The sequence below is a fragment of the Helicoverpa armigera genome, chromosome 25 (genome assembly GCF_030705265.1).
Source record: "Helicoverpa armigera isolate CAAS_96S chromosome 25, ASM3070526v1, whole genome shotgun sequence".
NCBI classification, from domain to species: Eukaryota; Metazoa; Arthropoda; class Insecta; order Lepidoptera; family Noctuidae; genus Helicoverpa; species Helicoverpa armigera.
The window spans coordinates 6,439,377-6,456,976 of record NC_087144.1 but is presented as its reverse complement, the minus strand read 5'-3'; the positions used below and the strand labels follow the sequence as shown (position 1 = coordinate 6,456,976).

The window sequence follows — 17,600 nt, the reverse complement described above, 5'->3', positions numbered from 1 at the left end:
GGGCATGACCAAGGGGAAATGCTCTCTCGGACAACACCTTGCTGAAGGAGTTTATCGACCTGTTTCCGAATTTCTTCGCGCTGTTTCGGGGCTTGTCTATAGCTTCGTACAAAAACTGGTGTTTCGTCACTTAGTCTGAGCTCGTGTTTGACAGCATGTGTAAAGGTAAGTGGTATATCTTCCGAGTGGAATATCTCTCTATACTGATAACATAACCGGGTGATTTCGCGCCTCTCTTCGTCGTTCAAATGATCTACGCGGATTCTCTTAAGGTTCTCGGTTAATATGTGATCAATATCTGTTTGGACTTGCGCGGTATTTATAGCAAAGCTGTTAGGTCTATTTGCGTTCGAATATTGTTCTAATTCAATAGACGGGTTAACCGGGATATACTTCTTTTGATCGCTATAATTAATCACCGATGTTTTAAAAGTACCGTTTTCTACGTTGACTATTGCTGCCGGTGACGCCAATCCGTCTGACCAGATAAAATCATCATGAGAGTATTGTCCGTCTAAGTAGTTAGTTTTGACATTAACTATCTTTTCGCACCTAGGTTCAATGCTTATCCTAGGGGGTGGCTTAGTGAAATGTATAGGTATTTTCGCCGTAGATGTTTGTAAAACATTATTGTTTAAATCAATATTACTCTTAAGTTTTTGCAGAAGGTCTATTCCGATTAGGCCTTTATATTTGGGATCGAAATCGAATATAATAAACTTATGTGTTATATCGCTGTTAAAAACCGGGGGTAACGGAAGGTACGCTACCTTGTCGTGTAAAGATAAGTTATGTGCGGTTTTAATTTGAAAGAGTTCTCTTTCTACGCAATACTCAAATATAGTACCTATTATTACGTCGGTAGCAACAGCGGAATGACTCGCGCCTGTATCTATTAAAAACTTACCGTTAAACTCAGGTATCATGATATATGGTAGATATTTTTTAGATTGAAAATTGATCGATATTAAGTCCGGTTGTCTAGACTGGGGTCCTGGGTAAAATCCTGGTCGTGACTTACCTCTTGTTCGTCTATGTTCATGTTGGGCTCGAACGCTAAGTCGTTATTGTCTGTGACGTTATAATACTCACTGTCAACGGGGCCTTGTTGGTCCTGAGTATTCATCTGACTCTGAATATAAAATAACTCCTGTGAAGTAAACTGTGGTTTTTCTGGCTTACCTGCCGTACGCATCGTGACGTCAGATGATACGGGCGTGAGAACCGGTGACTTCGGAATGTTTGGTTGATTCCTAAAGTTTCCGCTTCTAAAGTTACCTGAACCGTTCTGTCTGAAGTTGCCTGATGCTGGTTTGTTCTTCCAGGGCAACATGGACTGTACCCACTGTTGTCGCTGTTCAGGGGACATGTTATTTTGTTGTGGCACAAAGTTGTTTTGTGGCGTAATAAAAGGGGCAATTGGTTGATTTATGAAGTTAGGCTGTTGTGCTACTGGGTTTCCTGTGTTGCGATGGGGGTTAGTTGGTTGTTTAATTAACTCCTTTGGTTTCGCTTGAGACGTAGAAGGATTATTAAAATAAGTAGCTCTATTATATGCAAGCCTAGCCTCTTCTTGCCTAGCCGCTATGATAGCTGCCTCGAACGTATCTGGTTTAGCGATTCGAACGCCTAAAGATACGTGGAAGTCTAACTGGTTCACGTACTGCTCGATAACCATCTTCTCATAGTACGATTTATTTCCGTGCTCACCCACAGAATACAAAGTATCTAGTAGTTCACGGAGACGCTTGCCAAAGCTTTCAGCGTCTTCTGTCTTAGACCTACGCACTCGCGTCAGCTCCTGCATCACCTGTATCTCGTTACGTGGTTCACCAAGGCGTCTTATCAAAGCGCTCTTTATCGAGTCCCATGAATTAAGATAACCTTCATATGCTATCGCATCAACGGCGGGACCACTGAGCCTACTCTTAATTAGACAGAATAATGCTGGGTGTGAGCGATCTACTTCACTTGTTAACTGTAACAAGCTTTCTACTTCCCTTATATAGTAATTAAGTAATTTAGGATTACCATCATATCTTGGCATCAAATCAGCAATAAGTTTATACGGTTTGTAGTTAGCATCATAATCTCTGAGCGACATTGTACTACTTCAATTTACCTGTCTAGTGGCGCTTGTACGCAAGACAATAGAAGTGTGAAATTTAACACTTGGAATTTATTATCAGAATACTTAACGCTATTTATAATAACTTGTGGTTGCCAACTGCGATTTTAACTTATAGACAGACACACAAATATCAACATAAAATACACAAATTATAATAAGACAGGAAATAGAGCAAGGACACTTGATAAAACGAAGAGTACTTACCAAAGCAGCCACTGCATCTCCTGTCGAGTCGAGTCTCAGCCAGCGCAGCTTCCTCCAATTCTCCGGAGATCAATCTCGATGATTATAAAGGTGACCGACCGCACGGTAGGTTCGTTGCGGATCGCGAAGGAACGATTTGGGAATCGTCACTCTCGATACGAAGAGTTTTATCCGAACTAAGAGCGTCGCGATCCTACCGACTGCGCCAGTTAAGTTTCGGCGGTCGGGATTTTGATTAAAAAAATATTTATTTATTACAATTAGTTTAATTAATAGAAAAATATACAAGATAGGCTGATGGCTAGAATCGAACTGAACTAATACAATGAATAAAACAATAATATTCATAAAAACAATAGTATCAGGTAAAATGCATGTTTGCACAAAGTGCCTGGTGACGGTGCTGCTAACTCAGCGCGAACGACTGTTACGATGAGTTAACTCAGTTGGCAGAATTTATTTAATTAATTTACTGAGAGTCTCAGTAAATTAATTATATAAATTATTAATCTATGCCAGGCTTTTTTTGTCCTTAATTAATCTGTCAAAATGGCAGGAACCTGCCACAAACGGTCACCTTGCATTACACGCTTTCACAAAATATTCTTCAATAAGCTGAATACAAAATACGCAATGTATTTGAATCGCGCAAACGCACACGTATATTATTTTACGCGTGCCGATTTTACTCGCTCATATTTATGGGAATTCAAATGTTTGAAATGTATGCGATTCACGCATACATACACATTACTACCACATGCAAACACTGTCGATAATATGAGCCGGGTAAAGCCGATCTGTGATAGCTTACAATCTTTATTATAAGAATATTATTTCGTTTCATTTGTCCGTTGCAATATAATGTTGTAAGTTAAATTTGACCCACTTGTCGGTTTCCAATTAAGCTGAAATTTTGCATAAATGTGTAAATCGCATGACAGTGGAATATTATGATGATGTATGACGTAGAACTGATCTGATGATAGAGGTGGAAGGTGGCCATAGGAACTCAGTAATAAAGCGATGTACTTCCATCGAGTTTGGACTCGTTTCATTTGTCTTGATGAGTATTTTGTATTCAGACAGTTTCCAAGGTCTCATGATGGAGCTGGAGGGTGGCCATGGGATCTCTGTAATAAAGCAACGTAATTCCGTCGAGTTTGGGCTCGTTTCATTTGTCTTGATGAGTACTTTGTCTTCAGACAGTTTCAGGGTCTGACGATGGAGCTGGAAGTCGGCTATAGGATCTTCGTAATAAAACAAAGTAATTCCATCAAGTTTGGGCTCGTTTGATTCGTCTTGATGAGAACTTTTATGTAAGTAATTTAATGACGTCTTGTTTATTGACGCGGTAAACTTTTTTTTGTGCTGGCTTTACTTTTCTTTTTTTCACCTACGCTACTGGTAGGTACCCTAAATTTTAGAATCTTGCCATGGTACTGCACCTTCATCACTAATAAAATAATCAGCGTACATATTTCGTATCATAGTTCCGCTTAATTGTCCCTGTGACCGTCTTGCACCAATCGAAATCAAACTTGCATCTTCAGGAGGATCTTCTAAACCAACTATACTCAAAGAATTATGAAAATTATAACCGTCACGTTCACGTATGAAATTATGCAGTACACAACAGGCTTTCACAATAGCCACACTGAAGTCCACGCTAACGTTCAGTGGCCGATTAAAGATTTTAAATTTGTTGCTTAATATACCAAATGTACATTCAATGTATCGTCTGGCACGTGTCAAGCGGTAATTATATATTCTTTTCTCTCGTGGCAAGATTTTTCCAGCGTAAGGTCTCTGTAAATGTTGAGATAATGCAAAGCCTTCATCTCCAACAAACGTAAATGGTATTGGCACTCCATTATTAGATATTGGTCTCGCATTTGGTATATTATAATTTCCTTGCCTTATCTTTTTGGTCCATTCACTACATTCATTTATTGTTGAGTCTGCAGCCTTTCCATAGCATCCGACATCTATATCGATAAATCTGTAATTTGCGTCACATATTGCAAGCAATACGATGGAAAAATATTTTTTATAATTAAAATACTCTGATCCACTATGTTGAGGTTTTATAACTCTGATATGTTTCCCATCGATAGCCCCAAGTAGATTGGGAAAATTTGCGTATTTCATAAATCCTTCAGCAGTTTTTAGATGTGATTCCTCGGTTGGTTCTGGCATACAGATGTTTTTTAATTTATCCCATATTATTTTCACTGTTTCACGGACTATGATGCCTGCCGTCGTTTGTCCACACTTAAAGTCATAGTGAATATCTGAGAAATAGCAACCCGTAGCTAAATACCTGAAAAGAATAACATTTTTAAAGCTTCTCTTGTTATCGTAAATTTTACATATTTAATTAAAATTAACCTACAACTACTTATTTCAAATGAATTAAAATTAACCTAATAAATAACTAAACTATTTACATTATTATTGTTTTCAGTCATTGAACTTCAAAGAAAATGGAAGAGCATTAAGGACGCTTATAAAAGAGACAAGGCGAAGAACAATAACTGTTCCAGTGGATCTGGAGCTAAACCTAGAAGACCCTACATATATTCCAATTTGCTAACTTTTTAGACCCGCTTTACGAAATAAGATCTCCAAGTCAAAATGATGATGCAGCACTGGGAATAACCAAGACTGTGATTTTCAAAACCACATTCACCAAAGAAGTCTAAAAGACTCCAAAACATGAAGACCCACAAGACAAATTGTATGAAGCACTGACAGCAAATCTCAAACAGTCTAAGGAAGCGAATAATACAATTTTATCTGAAAATCCCGACATACTGTTCTTAATTTCGTTAGCTAAAGATTTTTCTGCTATCAAAGAGGAATTTAAGTTAGAGGCCAAAGCTGATATGATAAATTTAATTCGTAAATATAAAAATATGGGACACTCATCGAGAATATTGAATGAAAATAGATACCAAGGTGCATTTCAATATGAACATCAGTATGGATACCAGTCTGGATATCAGTCTGAATCTGGATATCAGTCTGAATTTCAACCACAATATCCAAGTAATCAATCAGCGCCAAGAAACGAATCTGTCAGTTCACTTCAAAATTTAGATAGCAATGAATCGGTTACAAATGACTCCGATATCATATCTGACATGTATGATGATATTGAATAAATCTTTTCTCTTATTCATAATCTAAGTGCACTTATAACATTTTACGATTGATTTAAAAATGTAACAGAACAATAAATAAATAAATAAATACTAGTTGTTTTCTTACCTCAATGTGATGAGCAAACGTTCTTCTGCCGATATACATGATCTCATTGCTGTATTTTGACGAGTTAACTCAGGTTTTAGAATCAAAAGAAGTTCTTGGAATGACGAATATGACATTCGATAACAATTATAAAATTTCTTCCATCTTCTATGTATTACCAATTTTTTAAAAGTTGTATGATAATGACCACTCAATCTTTTTTCACTCGTAAATGGATCTATCCAATAAATTCGCTTTTTTTTACGTTTTTTACTTTTTAAAAGAAGTACTAAAGCCAAAGTAAGCAGTGTTGTCTCAACCGACGCCATTGTACAACTGAAGAAGAGGAGTCTCTGATCAAAACGCAAAAGGTACGAGCGACTACAGCGCGTCTTACCGCTGTACCTGCGCGTATACGCGCAGAAGAGGCAGGTTTTATAATCGCCCCGTGTGCTTAAGTTACAAGGTTGCGATCCAATCTCGTTTGAATCGTGTATACGCGCGTTCTCTGCGCGTCGTCAGCGCGTTTAAAAAACGCCGTGTGCTATGGGCCTAAATAAGAACTACTGGTTCTCAAAACGCGCGTTATCAAAGCGCGCGCTTCAAAACGCCTAATGTGTACTCGCTTTTATTCGCTAACTTTCGGATTTTCAGCTGTCAACTGGCCTCAGTTGTCAACCGAACTTTGATGTCAACTGACAATTCCAAAACATCGGTATTTAGAGCCCCCGCACACTGGCCACTTAGTGGCGGCCACGCTTCAGCCACTAGTGGCCGCCACAACCTGCGGACGCGTTTCTTCATACATTTTATATAGAATCGGCGCACACTGAGCGCTTGAGTGGCCGCGTCCGAGCCACAAGCTGCGAGAGTCGAGCGCGCTCGCTACTTGTGGCTGCGTTTTGTCGTTCGACTCGTGCGCATACACGGCCACAGTTGCCGGCTTCTTCCCACCCCTGCGCGCCGCTCCCCAATCCCGTCTCCCGGGTCTAGTCTTGTTGTAAGCTGCGTACTGAATGCACGTGCATGATGTCCACGGATCCGATTCCTCATTTTGATGTAGACGCTTTTATTTCCGATGTCGAAGAGCGACCCGCTATTTGGGATTTAAAGTCAGATTTGTATAGCGACAGGGGTAAGAAAACTGAAGCTTGGGAGGAATTGTGCCTAAAATTTATTCCAAATTTTAGTGAAAAAAATGTAGCGGAAAAAAACAAAGCAGGTAAGTTTTGGACAATTTTATTTTACATTATTATTATATATTTATTATATTTTATTATTTTGCCAAGGTACAGCTCCCTCGTTGCTAATAAAATAATCTTTCAATATATCTCTGGTGTTTAATGAACGACGAGATTGCACGTGGGCGTTATCGATATCGTGAAGTCCTGGTACAGTCAATGTATGATGGAAATTAAATCCATCTCTCTGACGAACAAAGTTGTGTAGTATACAACAGGCCTTCACGATGTCTTCGGCGAAATCTATTGACACATTCAATGGTCGATGTAGTATTCTCCACTTATTCACTAATATCCCAAAGGCACACTCGATATGACGCCTGGCTCGAGAAAGCCTATAGTTGAAAATTCTTTTTTCAATATTCAAGTGTTTTCCTGAATAAGGTCTCAACATGTGTTCTGCAAGACCAAAAGCTTCATCACCAACAAAACAGTAGTTTACAGGACCAGAACTACTAGAAATTGCTTTTGGTGCAGGTAAATTCAGGGATTGGTCTTCCAATTTTTTGAATAATTTCGATTCTTTGTAGATAGTCGAATCTGAAGCTTTCCCATAAGAGCCGACATCAATAAATGTGAACTTATAATTCACGTCACAGATAGCTAGAAGTACGATGGAAAAATAGTGTTTATAATTATAATATAAGGATCCGCTATCTTGAGGCTTAATAATCCTTATATGTTTTCCATCAATTGCACCACAGCAATTTGGAAAGTTAGCATATTCTTCAAACCCCTTAGCTATTTTACTCCACATCTCTTCAGTTGGTTGTGGTACGCAGATATCTTGAAGTGATGCATAGATCAATTTACATGTTTCTTTTACAATCAATCTCGCAGTTGACGCACCACATCGATATACTAATTCAAAATCACCAAATGAACAACCAGTAGCAAGGTACCTGCAACAAAAAGAACAGATTAGAAACCTTTGATTATGTTATTTTTATGTTTCAGCATCCCAGTTGCAGCGAAAATGGAAAAGCCTTCGTGACTGTTTCAAAGAGAACACTCTAAACAAATGAGCGTTAAAAGTGGATCTGCATCATCGAGTCGCAAGCCGTATATATATTTTCAACAACTATCTTTTTTAAAAAACTTGGCTGACACACGACGTGATCCCAGCCCATTACCGAACGAGGTACACGATGCGACTGAGAGAAAAAGGCCAAAAAAGAACAAGACAAATAATGAAGACATTCAAGCAGAAACTGATATACTTGTTAGTATTTCAGAACAATTACAATCTCGTCATTCTAACAAGCATGAAGAAGACGCTGACCATAACTTTGCTTTGTCCTTGGTCCCGCACTTTAAACAAATACCCAATGAATTTAAATTGGATGCTCAAACCGATGTATTGATGGTACTAAAAAAATATAAACAGTATATGCGAACATCACAGAATCAACAACATGGATATTTCACATCATCATTTCAGGAACCACGCTCATACCATACTATGCAACCATCTACTTCGGGTTATCAACCGACTCCGCGTCCATCTGCTTTGGGATATCAATCGGCTTCGCGTCCACCTTCTATGGGATATCAATCAAATTTTGAGCATGACTTTTCCGTTAGCTCGCCATCTGCATCTGATAATACTATGAATTCTGTTTTGTCAGATGATATAAATGAACATCTTTTTGACAACTGACTATGTAAAAGTAAATGTGTATTTGTTATAAAAACTGTATATCTGCGATATGTAACTTGATTTAGTTTGCGATTTTTCAATTCTCATTAATAAATAATTTCTATTTCAATTTGGCTTTTTTAATTGTTTGTTTTACGTTCTAGAATCCACGTGAGTCGCAAACTAATAGAAGCAAAATGATACGAATGAATGATACTTACCTTAAAGTTATAGCCAGCCTTTCTGTTGGAGAGATGCTTTTTCTCATGCGTGTATCTTGATGTTTGAGGTCATCGTGCAAAACGCTAAGTAATTCATTGAATGAGTTCACGCTCATTCTAAAATACTTGAAGAACTTATCTGGATAACATTTTAACTCTTCGAACAGCAATTTGTGCTGTCCATTTTTATTGCGTGATGTCAGAATTGGATGTACCCAGTGACGCCGATGAATTGGTCGTCGATGGTTCTGAATTCGGCGCCGTTTTCTACGTTTTAGAATAATAAGCAACAATAGCGAAATCAAGAGTGCGTCCATTCTTGGGCAACACACGTCTACCTCTGTCGAGATACTTGCAGCTAGTGTCTGACGCAAGTGGCAGCCACTGGTGGCTTGATGCGGCCACTAGTGGCTGCCACTGGTGGCGGCGTGTAGTGGTCTAGCCGAACTACTGGTGGTCGCGTTTAGTGGCGGCGACTGGTGGCCGTAATGTGCGAGGGCTCTTAGTATCGCATGAAGTGGACATCAGTGGATATCTTTTCACGGTGCTTAACGTAAAAACTATGGTGACTATCAGGGGTACTCTTGACAACTCTAGTTTTTATCGACTATTATACTGCTAAGGTGGAAATACCTTATTAGCATTCATTACATTACTACGTTTGAGAGAACGCTTTATTTTCAGCGTGTTATACATTTAAAAACAATCTGTCTCGGTAAAATTCAGTATTTGCTTTCTATTGTGTGTGAACTTGGTGTCTAAAGTTCCGTGTGGTTGAACAATATTTTAACTGAGAACATTGTGAGTATTGTAGTTATTGTGAATTAAACAACTTAAATTCCTGTTTTGCATGCAAAGCAATAATTGATACACCATTTTCTTATTATTTAGGTTTAAAATGCCAGGACGCAGGAAAGTGTCACTGAAGCAAATGGAGCTGCTTCTAGAGTTTGCGCATTCCCATCGCGACATAGCGTTGGGCCGCTTTCCGCCAGGTCCTCAGGGAGTGTGGGACACTCGAGAAGCATGGCGGTCAATTTCGGTGGCACTTAACTGTGTCGGCAGCGGAGCCACTAAAACGCCGGACCAATGGCGCCGAGTACGTTTACTTCTTTATTTAAAAAACAGCACTTTAGCATGTTTGTATGGTGGCACGACTATATCTCATAATATTCACTTGCTTTTAATTTTGGATACTTACTTTGCATCTGTAAAACTTAATAGTAACTCATTGATAACTTTTTTTTATTTTGCTTTTTCTAAGTTTTTGTCACTGAATGAATATAACATTGTTTGCATGTGTAACTAACCAGTAACTGTTTTTTTTGTCAAGTATTGGATAGAGTTCAAAGCAAAAACTAAAGGAAAAGCTGCAGACATGCGGAGGAGCACATCTGCGACTGGTGGAGGCCCTAACAGGCTGGTCCGTCTTAACTATATAGAGGAAAAGGTGCTGGCTTTGTTAGGCCCTGTTGTGGTTGAGGGATTGCCTGGTGTGCGCTTGCCCATTGATGTTAGTTTAATTTCATATAAATATAATTTAAGTTTTATTGTCATCCGCTTCATTGAAACTACTACTTTATTTGTCAGGATGTTATGTGGTTTCTTTACGCATATTGAAAAGAAAATTATTTCTTCAGATATTGTCACTTGGTGACCCACCAACTTCCCAGCCATCAATGTCTGGAGCTGTGGCTGTACACACCTCACAGCCTCCGGTGCCTCCTAAGCCCTCAACCTCTACTTATGATGAGCAGATAATGGAGGTTGAATGGCTTGACGACAGCCTTCTAGAGGGGACACAGCCTGTGGAGCAGATGCCTGCTGCAGAGGCTGTGGAGCAGATGCCTGCTGCAGAGGCTGTGGAGCAGACGCCTGCTGCAGAGGCTGTGGAGCAGATGCCTGCTGCAGAGGCTGTGGAGCAGATGCCTGCTGCAGAGGCTGTGGAGCAGACGCCTGCTGCAGAAGCTGTGGAGCCGACGCCTGCTGCAGAGGCTGTGGAGCAGATGCCTGCTGCAGAGGCTGTGGAGCAGACGCCTGCTGCAGAGGCTGTGGAGCAGATGCCTGCTGCAGAGGCTGTGGAGCAGATGCCTGCTGCAGAGGCTGTGGAGCAGACGCCTGCTGCAGAAGCTGTGGAGCCGACGCCTGCTGCAGAGGCTGTGGAGCAGACGCCTGCTGCAGAGGCTGTGGAGCAGACGCCTGCTGCAGAGGCTGTGGAGCAGACGCCTGCTGCAGAGGCTGTGGAGCAGACGCCTGCTGCAGAGGCTGTGGAGCAGACGCCTGCTGCAGAGGCTGTGGAGCAGATGCCTGCTGCAGAGGCTGTGGAGCAGACGCCTGCTGCAGAGGCTGTGGAGCAGATGCCTGCTGCAGAGGCTGTGGAGCAGATGCCTGCTGCAGAGGCTGTGGAGCAGATGCCTGCTGCAGAGGCTGTGGAGCAGATGCCTGCTGCAGGGGCTGTGGAGCAGACGCCTGCTGCAGAGGCTGTGGAGCAGAAGCCTGCTGCAGAGGCTGTGGAGCAGATGCCTGCTGCAGAGGCTGTGGAGCAGATGCCTGCTGCAGAGGCTGTGGAGCCCACACTATCTAGTGAGGCTGCTATTAGTAAGTACTTCTTAATTAATAAATAAAAAACAGCTTTTTATTTTATTTTTACTAGGCCTAGCGATAAGCAAGTAGTAATTAGGTTTGTATTGTAAGGTGTATTATCCTGTAGTTAAATCATTGTAATAACTATATTTTTCTAGGGAATTCTGAGAGAGATGGTCCACAATGTTCAACCCCAAGCCAGCGTCAACGACCACGACGAGCGAATGGTTAATAATTTTATTTCAATAACAAAAATTTTGATAATTTTACTACTACTATACTACTATTATATCGGATGTGTCGTTCACAATCACATTAAATCATATCGCATATACTTTATGCTATTCTATGGCGAATTGTAAAAAAAATAACCTAATCCATTCAGTGGTTTAACCACAGGAGTCATTTTTCGTTTTTATAATTTACAACATCATGTGTAAAACAGAGATAAAGGACCATGAGTCAAATTGGGCTCATTATCCAACAGAGTTATAGCATATGCCGTTGTGAAGGTTTTTGTTTGTACTAAAATTTTTACTATGGGCACTACCTTCAATTCCATGGCAAAAAAAAGATATGCACCTTAACAGGTTTTGTAGAAAAAGAATTGTTAGGATTCGTAGTGCGCTTGGTTGTTCATGACATAAAACCTAATTCGCAGGATTTGATTATGCTAGGATTATGGGACCACCTTCATCACCAGGTCAGGGTCTGATGATGGAAACCCTGAGAAATCGAGGGCAACTTTCGAAAATTGTAGGCGTGCATAGGTTAAAAACTTGTCAATGAGATGTACGTTTGATAACACTATGCAACAGTGAAGGTTTGGAGCTGACCTGATGATGGAGACCGGAGAAGGTCGAGGGAACTCGACAACTGAATATGTAAACTACCTCGTGTTTGGGCTTATATTATTCGTATTGATCAGAACTTTCCACAAATGCGGATAGTGACAACTATGCTTGTCACTGAAAAGCCAAAAATAAAAAACTTTTTTACAAAAAAAAAAATCGACTCCCAACAACACTGAAAAGCAAAAAAAAAATATTCTTAGGTGCATCGGCATAGAAGTCGGTGGCGTATAAACTCAGGAACATCCATAGGAGACATCAGGAGACTCCATCTCTAGCACAAAGAAGAAATCGTCCACGGACTGTCCTCGGTATCTATATAACGAAACTAAGGCACACACAATTTAATCCACCGGCAGGATATTTAGATGACATTATTATTGGTATTGATTGACATTTCAATTCAGTGTTAACATTTTAACAAAAATAATTTTAACCGTTAGCAGTTGTTTTATTTTTTATGTATACATTAAACCTGGAATTAAAACTAGTTAAAGGTGTTCAATAACAAAACCTACAATGCCATAACAGCATTACTTTTTGCAGAATATTAGTTTATTTATGGTCGGAGAAAAATATTTATAGCAAAATAACCCAATGGATTCTTCGCAAAAATGAGTTTAAATCTTTATATTTAGTGCTTTACAAGTATATTCAAAGTGGTCTCATCTCTGTTGGTGGGTGAGCCCAGGCTTCATACATTTTTGCCCATGGTCCTTTAGGAGTATCGTATGTTTTGATCAGTTGACAGCTGTCAGGTTTCAAGGGAGAATTTCAATTGTTTGTAATGATTGTGTTTTATATGGTGTTCTAATTTTTGCACATTTTTATTCCATTTACTTTGTTTGAAAAAATCATTTTTTTAGTTCTACGTATTTTTCTTTTATCTTTGTGTTAATCGACATATATTAACCAGTATATTAACGCATTTCATTTAATGTGATTATGAACGACACACCCGATATATGCATGTAAGCCAAAAAGAAAAATAGTCACAAATATTATTTTTTCAGTTCGCAGAGAGGAGTCAATACCTCGTTGGGCCTATGACCTGGAATTGAGGAGAATAGAGGTGGAGACCCGACTCACAGAAGCAGTGGAGGGGATACTTGGGGTTTTAAGAGACATTCGGGACGACTACCGCCGGCAAACAAACCGGGAATGATTACCTACTGCGTTGGTCTAGTTGTCGTTCCGAATGTTGAAAACAATGTATCCTCCGCGGCCCCCCCTCTATCTTTTGGGTCCAATGTTTAAAAACGTCAGCGGTTTTACCCATGCCCATAGGACCCCTGGTAAGTGGATGTCTACACCCTACGTTGTGATTGTTAATTAGTTTTTATATTAAAAAAGATTTTAATTAGAATAATTATTATTAAGTGAAATTTTAAATAATGTTGTACCTTTTATTCTAAGAATAAATAGCGTTTATAAGACTTAACTAGTTTTATTTTAGGTACTTACCCTATTCATTTTACTAGGAGCTACTGCCTATCTTACCCTGATAGAAAAGTATTTAATGGTACGACTGCACTATATAGCCAAATTAGAAACGAATGCTCGATGTTCAGACGCTAAACGACAATATTATAAGAAATTGGTGCAAAACAAAGGCTGTTAAAGTTTAAAGATAAAGCGAGATACCTACTTGTAATTTCCTAAGACTAAACTAAATATGTAATAATTATTTTAATAACTATGTTGATTGTTATAATAAATTGTTGATACTTTATTGAATTATTAATGTACACACTATACATATATACAAACTTAAACTACCTACTTATCTTTATACAAAACTAAAAATAAAATACTATATACAAAATGTATATAAACATAAAACATAATATAAAAGAGCATCGATCAGGCGTCGAAGTATTCCTCCGCATCACTGTCCTCCGGAAACGTGCCCAGAAGACTGGCTGCATTGCCACGTTGAATGGCAATGCTAATTCTTTGTCCAAAGAATAAGCCAGCCCTCTGGTCACGCGAAGCGTCGACAAGCCTTTTCGCGATGTCCTTGTAAAGTAACCGCGAACTCGGGCCCCACGGTCCGAGCGTTTCGACCCCAAACGGCTCAAAACTATAATTTCCAATAAGGTTATTATATTTGCGCCGCTTGGTGGTCTCTGCAGAAGCTGCAGCCGCCCCAGCACAGACTGCCGTGCTAGGAAGATGTGATGGCGCCAGGGTGTCGACGCATGTTGCGTCCCACACCAAGGGCCTACCCATCTTCCATGGCAACAACGTCATACCATCTGGCCTCTTTCCATCGTCACGTACCAGTCCATTAGGCTCTAAAACGGCTGGTACGCCGGCGGTGGAAAGAGCACGACGGATAATGTCGTTAATGCTGGCATGCCGTGCAATACGACCAGCACTTCTGCAGCACGACAGACCATAGTGCCCGAGGCTGTCGACGGCTTCACCGCAATGGCAGCGATGCGGAGCAACACAGGGAGCGCCTAATCGCAGGCATGTAGCTATACGGAAGGTGTTGTCATCCAGCATAGTGCCTATGCTGGTTGACGGAATAACCTGCAACCATAGTCCAGATTCCCATACTCCCACAGCCAGCAGGCGAGCACGCTCGGCAGCACCATTACACGTATTAAGAAGATCATTCCGTGTGATGCTGCAGAGCGGCCCATCCCACTGTCTCTGAGAGGAGGGGTCACTGGGCATAAATTGTTTATATTTTAAAATTAAAAAACCTTTTAATTAAATAGCTTATTACAAAAAATTTACTGTGTTTAAATATGGGAGTATTTCTCAATATCTGGCAACCGTAAACGCACACAGATGCACGTGTCCGTACACGGCGCCGCTTAGCTGCCGCGCACACTAAAATAAAACTTGGCGTCACTTTGTTGTTCGCGCAAGTTCTATCTGCCTACATTTCCTTGATCTGAGATATAAGCTATACATATAAAACTGCTATTGCGATTTAATTTCTATTCAATTTTGACATTATTAACTTAGGAGAGTCGGGCCCCTGTTGGCAAATCAAGCTCTTTTTACTACAAATCAAGACTGAATTGTTATAATTTAACGATATGTAATACAAACAAGCAAGAAACCACCGGTTTTTTTAGGCCAATAGAGGAGCCATCGAAATAGGGTCGTGTGTATTGAATACTTACAGATTGCACACGAAAAACCAGGCTGCGAAATTCGATCTCACAGCAATGGACCAACGATCAACTAAATTGGCATATAAATCGAAAAGAGCTGTATGCAGTTTTAATGGCTCTGGTCAAATTTACAGATGTGCTAAGGGGAACCATAATCGACTGTCGGTTATGGTTCAGTCGGACAACCGTACAGTTGTGGCATATATAAAAAATCAAGGTGGAATAAGGTCATTGATACTGCTGGATTCGACAAGAGAATTGCCTCTCCTAGCCCACCGTCTGAAAATAGGACTGCTCCCCTTTTATAGCCAGGTCATTCTATGATGCCCATTGATAGCGATTTTGCCCTGATTGAAAGAAAAAGATTGAAATCTGATAAGATATTTACACCTGGTTATTACCTAAATCTAATAAAAAATAGGAGAAATATTAATTTTGACAGTTTTCTTCGAGAAAAATTTATGTGACAATCAAGAAGAAGGGAGAACAATCAAAGTCAAAGATTATAAGAAAGTGTTTGAAGAACGAATCAAAGCTTCTGTACCTGGTATATCTACTTGTCGAAAAGTTCTTTTCAGGAAAAATGGTCGGCCTGCGATGACTAACAGTATGACTTCTCATTACATGAAGCCTGTTTCTTTGTATCGCACTGGAATGTCGAGATTGATAACCACAAGGATGAGCCACAGGATTGCTACAATGGTCCTTTGAAACTAAAACCGGCAAAGGTTGCATATATTGCCAAACTGTTAGAATTTGTGCCTGAACATTTGAGACATGTCTATGATGACGTATTTGCGGAAAATTCAGAAGTCGCTGAAGACATGGCAATTGGGCAAATCCTAAAAAAACTCTAAGTCCATTATTTAATTTGTAAGTCCCAGATATTTAATGTCACATTTCTCTTAGAACTTCTTATTTTTATGTGTTTCTTAGCTATTATTAAAGAAAATTTTCACAACTACTAATATATTCGTATAATATTATCCGTTAACCCAATAGTTACATTTCACAAGTAATGATTAACTTTCCTCAGTCCATTACGCAAAAGTAAAATAAAGGACTTAGGGATTTCTGGAATTGGACCATTCAAATATGATTTTGATGAGGCATATTCTGAATTAAATATTTCAAATTCATTTCAAACCAAACGACGTGGGCGAAAACCTAAGACAGATGCTCTGATAGAAGATACTGACTGTATTGGGCTGTGCTTATCATCAACCTCTTCTTAAAAGCAAGGCGTTGCATATCGATTTATTGTCCTTGTGCAATAGTGGAGCGATTCCACGGTATTACCATGCATTTTATGAATCCTTAATTTCGGTAGAAAATAGTGATGATCGCGATGATACTGATGAAGCCACTGATAATACCGATTAGTTATTAAGATTAGTGTTTTTACTTGGCTAATTGTGTTATACTTTTACTGATTGTAATTTGTGATCTCTATTGGAACTTTGTTCCCAATAAACGTTATAATTTTAATAAGTTTTGTGAGTTTTCTTTAATTATTCCCTCAAAAATACCAGCAACAAACTTATTTTACATAATCGTTTTCAATGATTACCATAATATGACTACCAATTTTTTTTTATAAAATATGGGTTACACTACTTTACCCTTTAATAGTTATTTAAAATATTTTACCACAATAAGTCGGTAACTGAACATTATAAAAACTCTGTAATGAAAATACACGTTTAATAATCCAGTAAAGCAATTCTATGCCTATGATTGTTAAGAAAATTACAAGAATAATTCGGTAAGTAAACATTACTGGAATAATATTGATAAGTTAGGACCGTAAGATATCAATAGCTTAAAAGTTATATGAAACCATTTTCGGCAATATGTATTTTGGTGAATAACTAATTCTGTGTATATTTAATACTGACACTTAATACTATAAACTATTCGAGTAAAAATTAAAACGACCTGCGGATTCAGATTCTTCCATTGAATCCAAGAAAAACAGACCTCCGTCTGATTCAATTCAGTCGGTATTTTCGAAGCCTGGATTCGAAACCAACTCCAAACTCTTTTACAATGAGTGTGACAGAGCACCCTTCACTGTGTTTGTGTCCAAAATTGAGCCTGATCCTGCCACTGGTACAACTTTAAAAGTCCTGAAGTTCGCCCAGTTTTTGCACAAAAATAATGTCAAAGGCATCTCTGAAGGTGGAATTAAGTCCCTAGGACGCAATAAACTCGCCACTGACTTCAAGACCGCTTCTGAGGCCAACAGTTTTGTGGAGAGTGATATTCTCATCTCAAATAATTATAGCGCTAAAATCCCTCGCTTCCAAGTTACTCGAATGGGCAGTGTCAGGGATATCCCTAC

General features: G+C 39.3%; 3 protein-coding genes across 4 annotated transcripts; 1 reads left to right on the top strand and 2 right to left on the bottom strand.

Moving 5' to 3' along the window:
- Positions 1-2,851: 2,851 nt before the first annotated feature.
- LOC126053978 (uncharacterized) lies at positions 2,852-6,120 on the bottom strand. Its single transcript, XM_049837474.2, has 2 exons — positions 5,609-6,120; positions 2,852-4,658 (listed from the first exon to the last, which is right to left on the bottom strand). Exons 1-2 carry the CDS (start codon positions 5,914-5,916, stop codon positions 3,752-3,754), a joined length of 1,215 nt encoding a protein of 404 aa, XP_049693431.2. The 5' UTR covers positions 5,917-6,120; the 3' UTR covers positions 2,852-3,751.
- A 187-nt stretch (positions 6,121-6,307) lies between these two features.
- LOC126054574 (uncharacterized) lies at positions 6,308-9,211 on the bottom strand. Its single transcript, XM_049840739.2, has 2 exons — positions 8,689-9,211; positions 6,308-7,730 (listed from the first exon to the last, which is right to left on the bottom strand). Exons 1-2 carry the CDS (start codon positions 9,003-9,005, stop codon positions 6,854-6,856), a joined length of 1,194 nt encoding a protein of 397 aa, XP_049696696.1. The 5' UTR covers positions 9,006-9,211; the 3' UTR covers positions 6,308-6,853.
- Positions 9,212-11,094: 1,883 nt separating this feature from the next.
- LOC135118717 (uncharacterized) lies at positions 11,095-14,728 on the top strand. 2 transcript variants are annotated; one of them, XM_064041387.1, is made up of 3 exons: positions 11,095-11,286; positions 11,430-11,498; positions 13,143-14,728. In XM_064041387.1, exons 1-3 carry the CDS (start codon positions 11,100-11,102, stop codon positions 13,181-13,183), a joined length of 297 nt encoding a protein of 98 aa, XP_063897457.1. In that variant the 5' UTR covers positions 11,095-11,099; the 3' UTR covers positions 13,184-14,728. The 2 variants fall into 2 exon arrangements, with proteins under 2 accessions (XP_063897457.1, XP_063897456.1); XM_064041386.1 differs by having other exon boundaries at positions 13,136-14,728.
- Positions 14,729-17,600: the final 2,872 nt, after the last annotated feature.

What these genes read in the sequence shown, in the direction of transcription:
- LOC126054574 (XM_049840739.2), bottom strand. Translation starts at nt 9,005, where the DNA reads ATGGACGCACTCTTGATTTCGCTATTGTTGCTTATTATTCTAAAACGT. An exon ending in AGGCTGGCTATAACTTTAAG is followed by an intron (nt 7,731 to 8,688) that starts GTAAGTATCATT and finishes TTTTTGTTGCAG; the next exon opens with GTACCTTGCTACTGGTTGTT.
- LOC135118717 (XM_064041386.1), top strand. Translation starts at nt 11,100, where the DNA reads ATGCCTGCTGCAGAGGCTGTGGAGCAGATGCCTGCTGCAGGGGCTGTG. An exon ending in ATCTAGTGAGGCTGCTATTA is followed by an intron (nt 11,287 to 11,429) that starts GTAAGTACTTCT and finishes ATATTTTTCTAG; the next exon opens with GGAATTCTGAGAGAGATGGT. An exon ending in ACGACCACGACGAGCGAATG is followed by an intron (nt 11,499 to 13,135) that starts GTTAATAATTTT and finishes TTATTTTTTCAG; the next exon opens with TTCGCAGAGAGGAGTCAATA.
- LOC126053978 (XM_049837474.2), bottom strand. Translation starts at nt 5,916, where the DNA reads ATGGCGTCGGTTGAGACAACACTGCTTACTTTGGCTTTAGTACTTCTT. An exon ending in CGTTTGCTCATCACATTGAG is followed by an intron (nt 4,659 to 5,608) that starts GTAAGAAAACAA and finishes TATTCTTTTCAG; the next exon opens with GTATTTAGCTACGGGTTGCT.